The sequence below is a fragment of the Coregonus lavaretus genome (assembly GCF_964263955.1).
Source record: "Coregonus lavaretus genome assembly, chromosome: 34".
NCBI classification, from domain to species: domain Eukaryota; kingdom Metazoa; phylum Chordata; class Actinopteri; order Salmoniformes; family Salmonidae; genus Coregonus; species Coregonus lavaretus.
In genome coordinates, this window is record NC_140021.1 from 7,290,968 (window position 1) to 7,309,396 (window position 18,429).

The 18,429-nt window shown below is 42.4% G+C and overlaps 1 protein-coding gene across 1 annotated transcript in view; it reads right to left on the reverse strand.

The window, feature by feature from the left end:
* LOC311108859 (sodium channel protein type 3 subunit alpha-like) overlaps positions 1–18,429 on the reverse strand; it is a gene marked incomplete at both ends in the record, with an annotated part of 161,677 nt that overhangs the window by 132,677 nt on the left and 10,571 nt on the right. The window contains 5 exons of the mRNA XM_084151630.1: positions 5,305–5,368; positions 9,470–9,712; positions 12,161–12,252; positions 14,682–14,810; positions 16,889–16,969. Coding sequence (XP_084007756.1) covers positions 5,305–5,368; positions 9,470–9,712; positions 12,161–12,252; positions 14,682–14,810; positions 16,889–16,969 — 609 coding nt within the window. The remainder of the gene's footprint in view (positions 1–5,304; positions 5,369–9,469; positions 9,713–12,160; positions 12,253–14,681; positions 14,811–16,888; positions 16,970–18,429) is intronic.

An 18,429-nucleotide genomic window follows, 5' to 3' on the forward strand; every position in this document is an offset into this window, starting at 1 on the left:
TGCCATCTATTTTGTGAAGTGCACCAGTCCCTCCTGCAGCAAAGCACCCCCACAGCATGATGCTGCCACCCCTGTGCTTCATGGTTGAGATGGTGTTCTTCGGGTTGCAAGCGACCCCCTTTTTCCTCCAACATAACAATGGTTATTATGGCCAAACAGTTCTATTTTTGTTTAATCAGACCAGAGGACATTTCTCCAAAAAGTACAATCTTTGTCCCCATGTGCAGTTGCAAACCGTAGTCTGGCTTTTTTATGGCGGTTTTGGAGCAGTGGCTTCTTCCTTGCTGAGCGGCCTTTCAGGTTATGTCGATATAGGACTCGTTTTACTGTGGATATAAATACCTTTGTACCTGTTTCCTCCAGCATCTTCACAAGGTCCTTTGCTGTTGTTCTGGGATTGATTTGCACTTTTCGCACCACAATACGTTCATCTCTAGGAGACAGAACGCGTCTCCTTCCTGAGCGGTATGATGGCTGCGTGGTCCCATGGTGTTTATACTTGCATACTAATGTTTGTACAGATGAACATGGTACCTTCAGGCATTTGAAAATTGCTCCCAAGGATGAACCAGACTTGTGGAGGTCTACACATTTTTTTCTGAGGTCTTGGCTGATTTCTTTTGATTTTCACATGATATCAAGCAAAGAAGCACTGAGTTTGAAGGTAGGCCTTGAAATACATCCACAGGTACACCTCCAATTGACTCAAATTATGTCAATTAGCCTATCAGAAGCTTCTAAAGCCATGACATCATATTCTGGAATTTCCCAGGCTGTTTAAAGGCACAGTCAACTTAGTGTATGTAAACTTCTGACACACTGAAATTGTGATACAGTGGATTATAAGTGATATAATCTTTCTGTAACAATTGTTGGAAAAATTACTTGTGTCGTGCACAAAGTAGATGTCCTAACCGACTTGCCAAAACTATAGTTTGTTAACAAGAAATTTGTGGAGTGGTTGAAAAACGACTTTTAATGACTCCAACCTAAGTGTATGTAAACTTTTGACTTCAACTGTATGTTCAATATATTCACAGTCTTACAGAAGAAAAAAAAAAAAAAAAAATCTATATTGATGATATCATGGTGTCAATTACAGCTGCTTTTAAGACAATGTTTCAACCATTTGTGGCAGGGGGAATGTTGAAAGCCTGAGCTATAGCAGCACGGGCATTGAGAGCATTGGAAGTGGTTTGCATCATGTCAGTGCTCATAAAAGATGGAGATTGCTTGTGTGATTGCTTGTGTGAGTTCCTGAAAAAGACATGGGCGCAATGTCGTTGGTATTCATTTTCAATTGAAAGTGGGGACTATTTTGTCCGTGTTTGTGGTTGGAGTATGACCCGACCTGACTATTACCCTGATATGAAACTTGCAACAATGCCAGATCTGTCAGGGTATCTGATGCGGATGTGGTGTGGAATCAAGTGCAGGACACAGGAGCTAAGTCAAACCAGTCTTTACTTGAAAAGACAAAATAACAAACGGGTCTAACCAACCCGGAGGCGAACAATACGCAACAGTGCGTAAAACACAAAACCGACTGCGCACGAAAACAACAGTGCAACGGTACACGCTAGTGACTGGCAAAAAGTGAACAGCACCAACAGACAGGTGAAACCAATTACACACAACACATGACAGAAACAACGAGAACTTATAGGACACATAATCAACACTAAACATGAACAGGTGTACCAAACAGACCAAACCAAACAAACATCGAAAACAAAGAACGGTGGCAGCTAGTACTCCGGAGACGACGACCGCCGAAGCCTGCCCGAACAAGGAGGAGGAGCAGCCTCGGCCGAAACCGTGACAAGATCACTGCTGCAAAGAGCTCATAACAGCACTTAAATTATACTCTTCAAGTCTGGCAGAACTGTGACTTTAGGCACGCACGGAAATAATAAGACAATGATATCTACTTTTATATTAAATAATTGAATCTATACTGAACAAAAATATAAACGCAACATGTAAAGTGTTGGTCCCATGTTTCATGAGCTGAAATAAAAGATCCCAGAATTTTTTATGCACACAAAAAGCTTATTTCTCTCAAATGTTGTGCACAAATTTGTTTACATCCCTGTTAGTGAGCATTTCTCCTTTGCCAACATAATCCATCCACCTGATTGTTGTGGTATGTCAAGAAGCTGATTAAACCGCATGATCATTACACAGGTGCACCTTGTGCTGGGGATAATAAAAGGCCACTCTAAAATGTGCAGTTTTGTCACAAAACACAATGCCACAGATGTCTCAAGTTTTGAGGGAGTGTGGAATTGGCATGCTGACTGCAGGAATGTCCACCAGAGCTGTTGCCATAGAATGTAATGTTAATTTCTCTACCATAAGCCGCTCCAACATAATTTTAGAGAATTTGGCTGTATGTCCAACTGGCCTCACAACCGCAGACCACGTGTAACCACGCCAGCCCAGGACTTCCACATCTGCGGTATCGTCGGAAACCAGCCACCGGACTGCTGATTAAACTGAGGAGTATTTCTGTCTGTAATAAAGCCTAATGAATTTATTTCAATTCTGATTTCCTTATATGAATATAACTCAGTAAAATCGTTGAAATTGTTGCATGTTGCGTTTATATTTTTGTTCAGTATAGTTACTTACTTATTGATTGATCTGGTTCTAATACATTTATCCATGTATTAATACTGATAACAAGGGGTTTCCAATAATGGATACCTTCCAGTGTTGTAAAGTAGTTTTTTGGGGTATCTGTACTTTACTTTACTATTTATATTTTTGGCAACTTTTACTTTTACTTCACTACATTCCTAAAGAAAATTATGTACTTTTCACTCCATACATTTTCCCTGACACCCAAAAGTACTCGTTACATTTTGAATGCTTAGCAGGACAGGGAAATGGTCCAATTCACACACTTATCAAGAGAATATCCCTGGTCATCTGCCTTTGATCTGGCAGACTCATTAAACACACATGCTTAGTTTGTAAATGATGTCTGAGTGTTGAAGCGTGCCCCTGGCTATCCGGAAATTAAATAAAAAATAAAACAATTGTGCCGTCTGGTTTGCTTAACATAAGGAATGTGAAATTATTTATACTTATACTTTTACTTTTGATACTTAAGTATATTTAAAACCAAATACTTTGAGACTTTTACTCAAGTAGTATTTTACCGGGTTACTTTCACATTTACTTGAGTCATTTCTATTAAGGTATCTTTGATTGGGCTCCCGAGTGGCGCAGCGGTCTAAGGCACTGCATCGCAGTGCTTGAGGTGTCACTATAGACCCCCTGGTTCGATTCCAGGCTGTATCACAACCGGCCGTGATTGGGAGCCCCAAAATTGGCCCAGCATCGTCCGGGTTTGGCCGGTGTAGGCCGTCATTGTAAATAAGAATTTGTTCTTAACTGACTTGCCTAGTTAAATAAATAAAATCATTTTACTCAAGTATGACAATTGGGTACGTTTTCCACCACTGCTACCTTGCAATAATGTCGTGCACCAACACAAACCATGTATTTGAAGCCATTACAGTTGTTCAAATATCAATACCAGACCAAAAACAGAGCCTCATATATAATCAACATAGAAACATTAGGGGAACATTAGTTCCAACAGAACACAGATGGGTATTAGATCTTTGCCCTGGCAGCGTTGGTATCAGGAACTCCTCTCCTGCCACTCCTGCCCGCCGCTCCAAAAGCACTTGGCATTACAGGATTAGAGTGTCGGCGGGACAGGTCGTGCTAGTGTTAAGGGTATTCGTTAATTCTATGTCTATGGACAATGCAGTCAATTTATGAGTAGCCGGGTTGAGAATGAGACTGAGAATGTCTCAGACCTACATCAGAGGGTTTGGGAGACATCACAGATATCATGTGCAATGGACAGCCCCTTTGTTCCCCCGTCTTTCTGTATGTGAAAGTGACTTAGATGTTATTTCTTGACTAAGAAAGATGACACATTTTCATGGACACATATTTTTCACTGTTGCGTACTCAGTGTAGTTATGTCCAGGCTCATTTCCTTCCTGACTGTGGACAATACAACTGCCACTGAGTCTCCTAAAATGGACACTGTAAACTCTGAGGGATGTCAGAGGTTACAGCCAAGCAGCAACACGCATGTTCTCCGAATCACCACTCCCATCTCAGTCCAAAAGACAATACATCCCCTCGCCATTCCAAATCTCGGTCCAAAATACATCAGAGTTGGTTTGAGGTCAATTTCGTTTCACTTCAGTCAATGTGGGAGATAATCAGGAATTGTAGAAAAAATATAAAAAATGTGATACTTTTTTAAAGAATTACCTACTGTAAAATGGAGTTGGCCCCAATCTTTAAAACACAAAGATCATCCAATGCCAAAGTGACACTACAATCAAAGTTACACACACCAAAGTTATTAGTTACACAAAATGACACTGCATTTATCAGCTGGGCTTACTTCTATCGACAGTCCTCCAACTATCCTATAATAACTTGGGGTGCACGCATTATGACAGCAAAAAAAAAATAATAAGCTGTGTGATTCAGTCCTTCTTAGACCTGTAAGACTACTGCCTAGCACACCAGTGTCATCCGCACGACTCAAAAAGGCATTATCCCTCTGAGCTAAAGCCTAAACAAGGTATTAGCTCTGGAGCTAACACAACTCTTCCCGTCCAAGACAAGGTTACTCATCAAGCATAGTTTGGGGAAACCACCTCAGGTACATAATAAACACAACCATAATTAACATCACTGTCAAGGCCCACTCTCTTGTTAAAGCCCATTGGCTCTCACAGGCTGGATGGTGGTTGATAAGCCCATGGTGTCGTCTCCCTACAGCCTGAGGGCAGCTGAGTCACCATCGGTCGCCATCACTCCATCTTGCTGACTCACACCCTCAGAGCCGGGCTATCTCTGTTGACTTAGCCACACGGCGACAGGCATCACCTCAGCCACCTAAACCTTAACCTCAGGGCCCCTTCGTGACATCCTCTGGTATTGCTCAACAGCATGTACTGGATTAGAGTATACAGCATGAGGCTATGGTTCACGAGGCTATGGTTCATGAGGCTATGGTTCACGAGGCTATGGTTCACGAGGCTATGGTTGAACCGTCTACAAGTCACCGTCACACTAGCCTGGTGGTCCAGTCTGTTTGGGCTTCAGCCATGCCAAACACGATCAACAAGAGGGGAGCTGGCCACAGAACGTACAGAATGGGACCAGGCTATCATCACACTAACGCACATTCATAATCATTGGCTTTTCTTCACCGATAGCAAGAGCGATAGAAGGAGGAGAAAGAGTAGTGTCACTTACCCAGCATCACTCCCGTCCCCACATATTAAGGCATCCTTCGCTCCCTCCACTTTGTAGTAGTTTTCTGAAGAAAGAAAATAAAATAATGGATGAGGCCTGGATTCGATTCATTTGATTACAGTGATTCATTTGATTACAGTGATTCATTTGATTACAGTGATTCATTTGATTACAGCAATTTATTTGACTACAGTGATTAATTTGATTACAGTAATTAATTTAATTACAGTAATTAATTTGATTACAGTGATTCATTTGACTAACTACAGTGATTCATTTGATTACAGGGATTCATTTGATTACAGTGATTACTTTGATTACAGGGATTCATTTGATTGCAGTGATTACTTTGATTACAGGGATTCATTTGATTGCAGTGATTACTTTGATTACAGGGATTCATTTGATTGCAGTGATTACTTTGATTACAGGGATTCATTTGATTACATGGCCCTAGTATTGCTGATCCTACAAGCATTTTCATCTCAAGGTCAAAAGTCTTTCAGTGGTACTCAGACCTTATGACCAGAAGCCCTGGTTGGGGAAAGAAGTTTATCGACTGTATTATATTAATCATAAGGCGCCATCATTGATTCAGTCCACCTTTAAATAACCCACTGGATGTATGATTTTAGCCATTTATCAAATTAAGAAAATGGTTTTGTTTCATGTTTCGCCCGAGCTTTAAGGGATCAATACGGAGGCCTGCCTTGGACATTTGACATTTGTGTAAGGTGATGGATAGCAGAGACTGCTTGAAGTTGAAGGGGATGGAAATGAATGAATAAATAGCAATAGCAATAACCCGGTGACTGTGTTGCTGCCGACTCCCACTAGAACACACTAAGAGATTACACGTCCAGAAGGCTCCATGTCCACTCCAATGCTCCTTCATGCTAAGTGTTCCTACATTTTATCTCCCCTCCTTTTCACAGCGTTTCAGCTTCACTGTCCCACTCTAGAGGGTTTGAGTGCCGTTAGACCACTATGGGGAGAGGGGCTGGAGAAGGGCTCGCCTGACGGGCTCTTTGGCAGGCGGCCCGAGCCCTCCGTCAGCTGTAGGCATTCCTGGTTTCAGTGTGGCCTTAAATGTTCCTCCTTTATGGACCATGGACCTCTCCAACACACATACACGCACACACACACACACACACAAAAGCTGGACCCCAGAGCCACTTTTCAGTGACAGCTCAGAGACACTCTTCAGCGACAGCTCAGAGACACTCTTCAGCGACAGCTTTCACATTACACCACTGTACTGTGCAGATTGACTAGATGTGTATCTGAAAGATGAGTCTTACGTTTTGATGAGGGTGTTTTTTTATTTTTTATTAGCTTTCCATCATTGCTGTGTTAAAGAAAAAAAGAGTAGACGCAATCTCAGGAAATGCCTTGTTGCTTTGGTTGTCTCATGTACTGTCATCTTTAAGCATCGTACAATGTGCACCCCTCTGGGTCCCCGGGGCCAGGATTGAGAAGCACAGTCTTTGAACAATGGACAAATGTCCACGACCTCTGACTCATCTACACGTATGTATCAAATCAGTATGAAAATGTATGCACTCACTAACTGTAAGTCGCTCTGGATAAGAGCGTCTGCTAAATGACTAAAATGTAAAATGTAAATCAAATCTAATCTAATTTTATTTGTCACATGTGCCGAACACAACAGGTGTAGAGACCTTACAGTGAAATGCTTACTTACAAGCCCTTAACCAACAATGCCGTTTTAAGAAAAATAAGTGTTAAGAAAGTATTTACTAAAATAAACTGAAGTAAAAAATAAAAAATAGGAAAATAAAAAATAATTAAAGAGCAACAATAAAATAACAATAGCGAGGCTTTATACAGGGGCACCGGTACAGAGTCAATGTGCTGGGGGCACCGGTTAGTCCAGGTAATTGAGGTAATATGTACATGTGGGTAGAGGCAAAGTGACCTGTAACTGTATGAAGTAATCTGAAATGGTCAATCATGAAATATGTAATAACTTGAAATATGAAGTCCGCTCACGTGACCATTCACCATTAGAGGAACAACTGTCCATTTAAACATCTGCCCCACATCAGTGTTGTGCAGCAAAAGTAAGCACGCCATAATCTGTGTCGGTGAGTGTGGACCCACCCTAGTAGTGCAATCGCTGCAGGGCTGTCTCTGTTACTGCCTGTTTGGATGGTACAGGAAAGAGGACACTGGAATGGAACACTGCCATGTCATGTGTGCCCATGACAAGCTTCAGAACTGCTGTGTGGGACTTTTTCTAGGCTACAAATTATCCCCTGCAAACATGTTATGTTATAGCTGCAAGTAGCGTCTTGTCGACATCACTGTCACACAACAACTGTGAGACTCACCCAAAGCTAAGAGACCCACGACCAACAACGTGACCATATCAGTGCAGTTAAGAAACGTCGATCGCTACGACAGCATGTGAGCCAGACCTGGGTTTAACTAGTTGGAATCAGTCAAATACATTCACAATGTAGCCAACTGAATAGTCCCAAACGTACAAACTCCGCCCATGTGGCACTACAGGCAGGTTAAAGCAAGCGCTGAGAGTATTTGAAAGATTTAAAATACTGTTTGAAACCAGGTCTATATTACAGCACGTTAATCTTATACGCTAACAGAGACAAAGTAACCATGGCTTGTACCATGGCCCATAGCTCATGGGAGAGAGAGACAAAGTAACCATGGCTTGTACCATGGCCCATAGCTCATGGGAGAGAGAGACAAAGTAACCATGGCTTGTACCATGGCCCATAGCTCATGGGAGAGAGAGAGACAAAGTAACCATGGCTTGTACCATGGCCCATAGCTCATGGGAGAGAGAGAGACAAAGTAACCATGGCTTGTGCCATGGCCCATAGCTCATGGGAGAGAGAGAGACAAAGTAACCATGGCTTGTACCATGGCCCATAGCTCATGGGAGAGAGAGAGACAAAGTAACCATGGCTTGTACCATGGCCCATAGCTCATGGGAGAGAGAGAGACAAAGTAACCATGGCTTGTACCATGGCCCATAGCTCATGGGAGAGAGAGAGACAAAGTAACCATGGCTTGTACCATGGCCCATAGCTCATGGGGGAGAGAGAGACAAAGTAACCATGGCTTGTACCATGGCCCATAGCTCATGGGAGAGAGAGAGACAAAGTAACCATGGCTTGTACCATGGCCCATAGCTCATGGGAGAGAGAGACAAAGTAACCATGGCTTGTACCATGGCCCATAGCTCATGGGAGAGAGAAACAAAGTAACCATGGCTTGTGCCATGGCCCATAGCTCATGGGAGAGAGAAACAAAGTAACCATGGCTTGTGCCATGGCCCATAGCTCATGGGAGAGAGAGAGACAAAGTAACCATGGCTTGTGCCATGGCCCATAGCTCAAGGGAGAGTGAAAGAAAAAGAGAGTGTAGGTATCTCACCAGCGCAGGTCAGGAACAAAGAAGAGAAAGAACAATGAATCTAAAACCCTTTTATAAGAATCTGAGTTGTTTGGATTCAAAATCTGACTGGTTGACCAATAGTATCACTGTTGAGTTAACTTCCAATCAGACATCAGACCTACATGATGTAAATACAACAGAACCTCTTCTTCTCAGAGGTGAGACAATGGGGGTTGGAGAGATAATGAGGCGTTCCGAAGACAACACACAGGCATCCTTGCATAGAGTTGATAAGAAGAGTCACTTCGAGGGCAGTAATACTATTAAACTACTGCTGTAGCGTTGTTCATATGTTTCATATTTCGAGGATATCGTGTTACAAGTCAACAACACACATAGCCTTGAGTGAAAACTCAACGTCACAGAAACTTGAGGCAGGCCCACGCCATTACATAAGTCTAATTAGATTGTGCCAGTGGCAGGAATATAGAGTGTAGGGCGGCACTTGCCCTACACTCCCAGTCTCCTAATACTGACAAATTAACTGACTGGCTGACTGGCTGACAAACTGACTAGCTGGCTGACTGGCTGACAAACTGACTGGCTGGCTGACTGGCTGACTGGCTGATTGGCTGATTGGCTGACTGGGTGACTGGCTGACTATTTTCAGTCTCCTCAAACATAACATAACTTTGCTCTCAATAGGGTCAACCTTTTTAAATAAATGATACATTCATTAATCAATTAAACAGGCATTTAACTGATACACAGTGCTCACCTTCGTCTGCAATGAAGTGTTTGAGTGAGGGCCACGTCCGGTTGTTGCAGAAGAAGGTTGTGTTGGTGTTGAGGGTGTCGTTGACGCAGTGCGTTGTACTGCGGACGCACTTCTGCCGCAGGTTACCCATGAAGAGCTGAAGGCCGATGAGGGCGAACACACTGAGGCAGAAAACGGTTAGGATCATCACGTCCGCCAGCTTCTTCACTGACTGGATCAGTGCACCCACGATGGTCTTCAGACCTGCCCGGGGAAACAGGGGCAGAGGTCAATAGGTCAGCACGCACACACATGGACATGGAAATGGACACAGGGTAAATATATTTGGCTAGCTACCTCTGTGTAATCATAAGGAGTTGGTTTAGATCTAAAATCTGAAGTTATGTTTATTGTGTATATGTAATTTATTAACAAAACGTTTTATATTTTTTATTAAAAATTCTGGAAGCTAGTGGTCTGTTTACTTTTTACAATCACATACTGTACAGTAGTAACAGTGACTTAAGTACAGTGTATTACTATGTACAAGAAGTTATACAAATTACAACAATTGTATTAGGAACAAAACAACGACTCACTATCCATAATCATGACATGGATTAAATATACTGTACAGTAACAAATTCAGAACATCAAACCAACAAAGCCACACACACACACAAACTGAAGACACCAACACGACAGTCAAGACAAAACGAAAGCTAACGCAAACTAATTAACCACTGCAGAAAGAAACATTGTCTTGTGTTTCTTTTCGAGATATCAAAATGCACCGCAAATTCACAATGTATGGTCATTGACAACAGACACTTCCCAAATAATGAGTGAAACAATCTAATTGAACTAGTTTATGCTGGCTGGCTGGTTGACTGGCTGGCTGACTAGCTGACTGGCTGACAAACTAAATAACTGACTGACTGACAAACCAACTGACTGACTGACTGAAAAACGAACCGACTGGTTGACTGGCTGACTGGCTGACAAACTGGCTGACTGGCTGACTGACAAACTAACTGACTGGCTGACTATGGAGGCTGACTGGCTGACAAACTAACTGACTGGCTGATTGGCTGGCTGGCTGGCTGGCTGGCTGGCTGGCTGGCTGACTGGCTGGCTGACTAACTGACTGACTGGCTGACATATTTGAACTTTAACCCTGTCTCAGAGTGTGCCCAAAGCATTTCCAAGCTTTCATAGCATTCTGTTTGCTAGCTAACTATATCTCATCTGAGCCTATGCTATTATCTCACTATCCTGATTCCTATTGGATTAAAGGTAGTGTAGCTGGAGCAGGGTCAAATTGCTGTGCAGTACAGTATGAACACAAAAAGGAATTGACAGCCTCTAAGCCATCGCTTCCACCCTGGCATTTCCAGCAGACGGCGTGGGCCAAAGGAGGTCGGCCATGAAGAGCCTGACGCACCATGTCTCTGAAGAGCACCAGATAACAGGAAGTAGTGGTGGAATACCTGGGCCATGACTGATGGAAGTTAGCCCCTTCAGAGTAGATACTGGGTACCTATGGTACTGGCAATCCCTATGTGACCTAACCAGGAAAAACTCTAGGCCCTAGTTAGGCTAAAATAACAAGTAGGGTTGAGGGTTTTTCCCTTGTCAGGTCAAGTGGACATGTTACGTACTGTAGGATTACAGATGTAGGATCTTAATTTGACCAGTTTATCACAGCAGGAAAATAATCCTGCAGCAACAGAAAATGTGAATTATTGTATGGATTATAAAACATGTAATGTTCTGTAGGGGTTGATACATTTATGTTAGAGCAAATCAAGTCTGACATTTTAAAGTGGAAATTACAAACTTTAAAAGTATTTTAAAACCGCGAATACACTACAAGTTTGCATTTCCTGCTGTGCATGACATTTCCTGCAACAACAAGGTGATCAAATTAAGATCCTAAGTCATATAAGGTCCTGCTCAGAAATATACTGCACTATATGTTGCTAAGGGTACTGTACACCTGTATCATCCAAACGAGATTTAGTCCAATTTGAGTAGAGATCCATTCTGAATGGATGTCCTACTTCCTAGGGGAGCATCTGTTGTGAAGATATTATTACCATACAAAGTGGTATTTGACTATACCCATGCCTGTTTGATGTTAAACACTAAGGGTGAATGAGACCTGTTGAGCCAGGTAACGAGGTAACATGATCTTTGGGCTTAAGGCCAGATGTCATGTTGAAACTTTATTAATGGACTACATTCACTTTGTTGATGTCTATAGCATAGTGTTTGCATATAGCAGGTGGATGCATGACCATGCCTTGATAGAAACTAGATTTGTATTTTTAATAAATGATTGACATACATCAAAATTAACATCTTAATACAAAACAATTTTGAAGTTAAAACAAACTCTAGGCAAACATATTCTATAGAGTATCTAAAATGTGACAATCCTCCATTTTGAATCAGAGGTTGCCCAACCCAAAGGTCTCATTTCCTTCACCTCTTTGACATTTCCACTCACCCGTTATTTAATCAACAGAAACAAAAAGGAAATGACAAGGAACTCTGTTCCAATACCCACACTAGCAGGCCACTTTGAATGCATGCCAAATACATTGCTTCATCCTAAGTAGTGTGCTAATATGGACATATTGGAACGTAGCCGTGGTTTAGTTCTTCCAGCGGTGGGTGGTGTCTTAGTGTTTGAAACTCCCTTCTCACCTGGGATGACTGAGATAGTTTTCAGTGCTCGTAGGACTCTGAATGTCCGTAATGCTGAGACATTGCCCAGGTCCACAAATTCAGTAACATATCTGCAATAAGTGAAAGTCAAGCAGACACAATGACAAAGCACAAACGACAGGTAAAACACAACAGGTGAAGGGGCCAGGATTGGAGGAGAGGAAAGAGGGGGGAATGTGGCAACAGGTCAAGGGTCAGAGAGAGTGGCTTTGGATTGGACAGAGAGGAGGAAGAGGGGGGAGGGGCTGTACAGAACAGTAACAGTACGTGGACTGGACAATAGAAGATGCAACCCATTTTTTCGGTAACACTGCAGCAGCAGGGGAGTCTCCCTCTTACCTGGGATTACTGAAATAGTTTTCAATGCTCTGAGGACCCTGAATGTTCGAAGTGCTTGGAGATTGCCTACTTTAACAAACTCGGTTAGCAACCTGCAGGATCAAATTACAGTTATTTGGTCAAACACAAAAAAGGAAAGACAACTGTAGGCTAAGCACTGCTCACTGTGTCTTAGTGTAAAATTTCCCTGAAGAACAGGACAGAAACATCCCAGAATAGATATTTAGAGGGACCCTTTTGACCTTTATGACTGCTGTTAGTGTGTCTCCAAACCAAGAGACAGCTGAGATTCTCGAAAATGTTGGGAAAAACCAGTATGGTGCCAGTCCATGTGCTGCTTATGTGAGTTACAGTATATCAAGTCTTCTGGACATAAGTGGTTCCATTCCCTATTACATTTCTGAGGTGAGTTTCCCAAAAGCTTCATAGCTAACATGGCACGTTATTTCTCTCGGGGACCCAGGCATAGCCCACTTGTAGAACAGCAAAGTGCTTAATTTCTTGAATTCTGTAATTCAAGGGAAGGGAAAGAGGATACCTAGTCAGCGGCACAACTGGATGCATTCAACCAAAATGTGTCTTGTCTGAATCAGAGAGGTGCGGGGGGCTGCCTTAATCGACATCCACGTCATTGGCGCCCGGGGAGCAGTCGTTGTTGGGGGTTAACTGCCTTGCTTAAGGGTATGACGGTAGATTTTTCTACCTTGCTGGCTCGGGGATTCAAACCAGCGACCTTGCAGTTACTGGCCCAACGCTCTCAACAGCTAGGCTACCTGTCACCCCACAGGGGGGCGACACCCCTCCGTTTCCATGGGAACCCACGGGGTTGGGGGTGTGGACATTTATCAGCATGGTAGGGGGGGTTATCCATTTCCCCGGTCATCAGTCTGGATTTAATAAAGCCAGCAGTGGGAAGGAAGGTAGCCTGTCGTCGAAACTAGCAGGAGGGATGCGAGGGTCGGTGACTTATGTGTTCCTGTCCTGCTAAAGATCCATCTGACCCCACAGAGGCTTCCAGTTCAAGGACGACTGGCCCTCTGGAAGGAGGGGTAAATAAAACTGTAGAAGCCAAAAGAGACATCAACACTTCATCACCGTATGGGGGGATGCATGTGGGGGGGTGGGGTGGGGGGGGGGGGGGGGGGTGTTCAAAATAGTTGCCATAGATAAAATATGCTGTGTTTAGACCATCCACAGTAGGTCAGGAGCTAAATACATTATTCAAAAGCAACTTAAGGTACTTTCTTTACCCACACAACCAAAGCAAAATATAACGTTTGAGGATATTGGTAATTGGTCATTTAATTTAGGTTGCATTGTACAATTTTGGAAGTAAAAGTTTACTCTATTACAGTAATACAAATGTCACATTCAAATTTTGCGGAACATATATTAGTTTTACAATCATAAAGAGCAGCCCTCAATATTGAGGTCAAATATTAATTGAAGCTTTAGAGTTGAGGATCATTCATCTTATCTGAGTCGTATAACACTTCGTCAACTCAAGTTAATCTCCAATTGGATCAGTAACTAATCCCGATGTTAGTGATTTTCAGTTATTCATTAAGTAGTATGGATGCATCAAAAAGATGTAGGTCAACTTAAAACAACAGAGTTGTTTTCGTAGAACTTTACTTTCCTCCAATATTCTAGAAAAAGAGGAAGTAAGAACAGCATCCGCAAACTTTTACTTCCAGTGACATTTTTCCGTCGAACGTTAAGGGATTTGACAAAGGAGTATAGAGGAAAGATAGAAGGAAGTCAGAATACAACATGTCAGACAATAAATATTATACAACACTCTAATACACCCTTCACACTATTGTGCCAACCCAAAACGTAGTTTTGCTGCCTCAGATGTTTTCCTTTCACGTTTTCCATTCCAGCATGGTTACAACAACTGTTACAACAACGGTTACAACATTGTGGATGCATAACCAGGCCAGCACAGTACAGCTTGGCTCGGCTCATTTCGACTCATCTCAATAGTGTGAAAAGAGTATTAGAGAAGGAATAAAAAGGGCTTTGAGAGTGTAGATTCGATTGTAGGTTAGAAGGAAGGTTAGAAGGAGAGGACAGGTTAAAAGGAAGGGTTAGGGTTATGGTCACACAGTAACAGGAGAGATACAGAGAGGTCTACTGTAACAGGAGAGATACTTACGCCATGACAATCACACTGAAATCCAGCCAGTTCCAAGGGTCTCGCAGGAAGGTAAATGGACCCACACAGAATCCCCTCGCCAGAATCTTTATCAACGATTCAAACGTGTAAATGCCAGTGAAAGTGTACCTGGGTGGGTGTATGGGGGAAGGGAAGGGAAGGGGGGAACAAAAAGTGAAAACATTAGCAAGCAATGGCATAAGCCCCCCCCCCCCTTCTTCCTGCACATGGTTGCCCCAACTCCAAGTGCAGTTCTAATTCAACCAAATGTCAAAAGAAGAACGAAAACAAGAAGGAAAGGGACAGACAGGTAGACATGTAGCAGCTTTAGGGAGACACAGAGACACAGGACAGAAAGAATGAGAAGCGCGTGGATAATACAGCCCAGAGGGAATGAGACAGACAGCAAGCTCTTTGACAGCAGCGCTCCTTGATGAGTTAAGCAGGTCATTAAGACAAGAATAGGCATTCAAATCCAGGATGTCACTGTGATGTATTGGTTTGACTCGGACTGACGGGAATCATTGAACTGTACTTTACATTGACAGTATAGATCAGTCCAAGTCAATACATTACAGTCACTTAATTTTAACATCGAATCAATTAAAGAGAGAGAGAGAGACACTCTTCATAGTCAGAGTCAATGGAGACTGGGATGGAGGATGCAGCATTCGGAGGAAGTGCACAGCCATATTCCTTTTAGTTTTTGTCATAGCTACTGACTCTGTTCTTCCTGTAATGTTAATGGTTAATAAGGGAGACTGTGACTGGCTGGGAGTCATTGCATGTTACAGATTGTTCCAATGAGCCCCTTTTTGAGTGAGAATATAAACTGCCTGATTTGTAGTGTTGTTGACATTGCAGATTCCATTTGCTGAAAGGCTGTCTTCATTAAAGGTAAACTTGGCAGGCTGACTCTGGCTTTAGACTCAGGGTGGTTGATTTTCATAACATAGAGGACTACTATTGGTTACATGTTTGTGGGTCAAATCCACTCTATCCATATGACAGATGCCTCTGCCTAACAGCAAATCCATAGTGTGGGATGGACTTATACTCTGAATGATTGAGAATAGAGAAGAGAGAGAGAGACATTATAAATAGATAGATACACAGACTGAATCAGTTAGACAGACAGACAGACAGACAGACAGACAGACAGACAGACAGACAGACAGGCAGGCAGGCAGGCAGGCAGGCATTCAGGCAGGCAGGCAGGCAGGCAGACAGACAGACAGACAGACAGACAGACAGACAGACAGACAGACAGACAGACAGACAGGCAGGCAGGCAGGCAGGCAGGCAGGCAGGCAGGCAGGCAGGCAGGCAGGCAGGCAGGCAGGCAGGCAGGCAGGCAGGCAGACAGACAGACAGACAGACAGACAGACAGACAGACAGACAGACAGACAGACAGACAGACAGACAGACAGACAGACAGACAGACAGACAGACAGACAGACAGACAGACAGACAGACAGACAGAGACAGACAGACAGACAGACAGAAGATAGATAGATAGATAGATAGATAGATAGATAGATAGATAGATAGATAGATAGATAGATAGATAGATAGATAGATAGATAGATAGATAGATAGATAGATAGATAGATAGATAGATAGATAGATAGATAGATAGATAGATAGATAGATAGATAGATAGATAGATAGATAGATAGATAGATAGATAGATAGATAGATAGATAGATAGATAGATAGATAGATAGATAGATAGATAGATAGATAGATAGATAGATAGATAGATGGATATATTTTACCCAAGTTCAACTCTACTGATCCCATTTCTATAAAGATTCATCTGAATGATAATTCCCATTCCTTCATTGATTTTGCTTTCAGTTGTTTGTTTATCGTAGTGGTTGGAATATGAATCCCTTTAATACACATTTATTAAGGCATAAACGGTATGTGTCACCCATGGTTGTTCATTCCGATGCAGCATAGCAAGAATGCAATCAGCAAATTAGCCGGGTACACTAAAATCGTGAACTTACTTGCTAATTGTGGTTGGCAAGGCAACAAACACCTGGCAAAGCGTTACATCAGGACACATAGGGCACAGAGGGTCAATACAGTCAAAGAGGGTTGAGGGAACAGAAAAGAAAGAAGAACACAGAGAGAATTCACAGAAGAAGCTAGCGTCAATGCTGAGAGACAGAGAAGATAGGAGGACAAGGTATACTTACTCTACATACTTGGCCCAATACGCTGGTTCCGACATGGCCATGAAGCAACAGTTGGTCAAAATGGTGCACATTATGAACAGACTGAATAACGTGCACGTGGTTAAGGAAAATGGTGATTCAATAACAACATATACTGTACATCACAACGCTACTATTCTAAATATAAAGACATCATGATTATGCCCTTGTACCCCGTTTAGGTTTGGTTTGCCTGCTGTCATAATCACTTTCAATGAGCAGAGTAAAGAGAAGAACAACCAAAAACGTTGCTAACGCGTTACGTTACATTGTTCATGTGTAGTAACACTGTAATAACCCCAGTAACAACATTGTTGTTACATACTATTTCAGTGTTGTAGTTGAATGGTAATGGAATTTGATCAAAAGCTACATTGACACAGAATTATACAGTATTTGAAGCTTTGCCGCTAGGCTGAGAAACCACATCTCTGCATCTCTGTAGGTGTGTGCTGTACATTTGAATAGTTTTCAATATCTTCTATGTTTAGGAAACCAAATTACTCAAAAATATCTCAAATTATAAACATACTGTCAATAATATCTGTCCAAAATAAATGTATAATTTTCCCCACTACGTAAGAAGTATATCACTTTTAAATACTCACAGTGCATCATTCCAGTGTGTTTCAATTACAGGGGCAAAGCAGTCTGGCCTCATAGCCATACGAAACATATACAGTGAGGGAAAAAAGTATTTGATCCCCTGCTGATTTTGTACGTTTGCCCACTGACAAAGACATGATCAGTCTATCATTTTAATGGTAGGTTTATTTGAATAGTGAGAGACAGAATAACAACAACAAAAAATCCAGAAAAACGCATGTCAAATATGTTATAAATTGATTTGCAATTTAATGAGGGAAATCAGTATTTGACCCCTCTTCAAAACATGACTTAGTACTTGGTGGCAAAACCCTTGTTGGCAATCACAGAGGTCAGATGTTTCTTGTAGTTGGCCACCAGGTTTGCACACATCTCAGGAGGGATTTTGTTCCACTCCTCTTTGCAGATCTTCTCCAAGTTATTAAGGTTTCGAGGCTGGCGTTTGGCAACTCGAACATTCAGCTCCCTCCACAGATTTTCTATGGGATTAAGGTCTGGAGACTGGCTAGGTCACTCCAGGACCTTAATGTGCTTCTTTTTGAGCCACTCCTTTGTTGCCTTGGCCGTGTGTTTTGGGTCATTGTCATGCTGGAATACCCATCCACGACCCATTTTCAATGCCCTGGCTGAGGGAAGGATGTTCTCACCCAAGATTTGACAGTACATGGCCCCGTCCATCGTCCCTTTGATGCGGTGAAGTTGTCCTGTCCCCTTAGCAGAAAAACACCCCCAAAGCATAATGTTTCCACCTCCATGTTTGACGGTGGGGATGGTGTTCTTGGGGTCATAGGCAGCATTCCTCCTCCTCCAAACACGGCGAGTTGAGTTGATGCCAAAGAGCTCAATTTTGGTCTCATCTGACCACAACACTTTCACCCAGTTCTCCTTTGAATCATTCAGATGTTCATTGACAAACT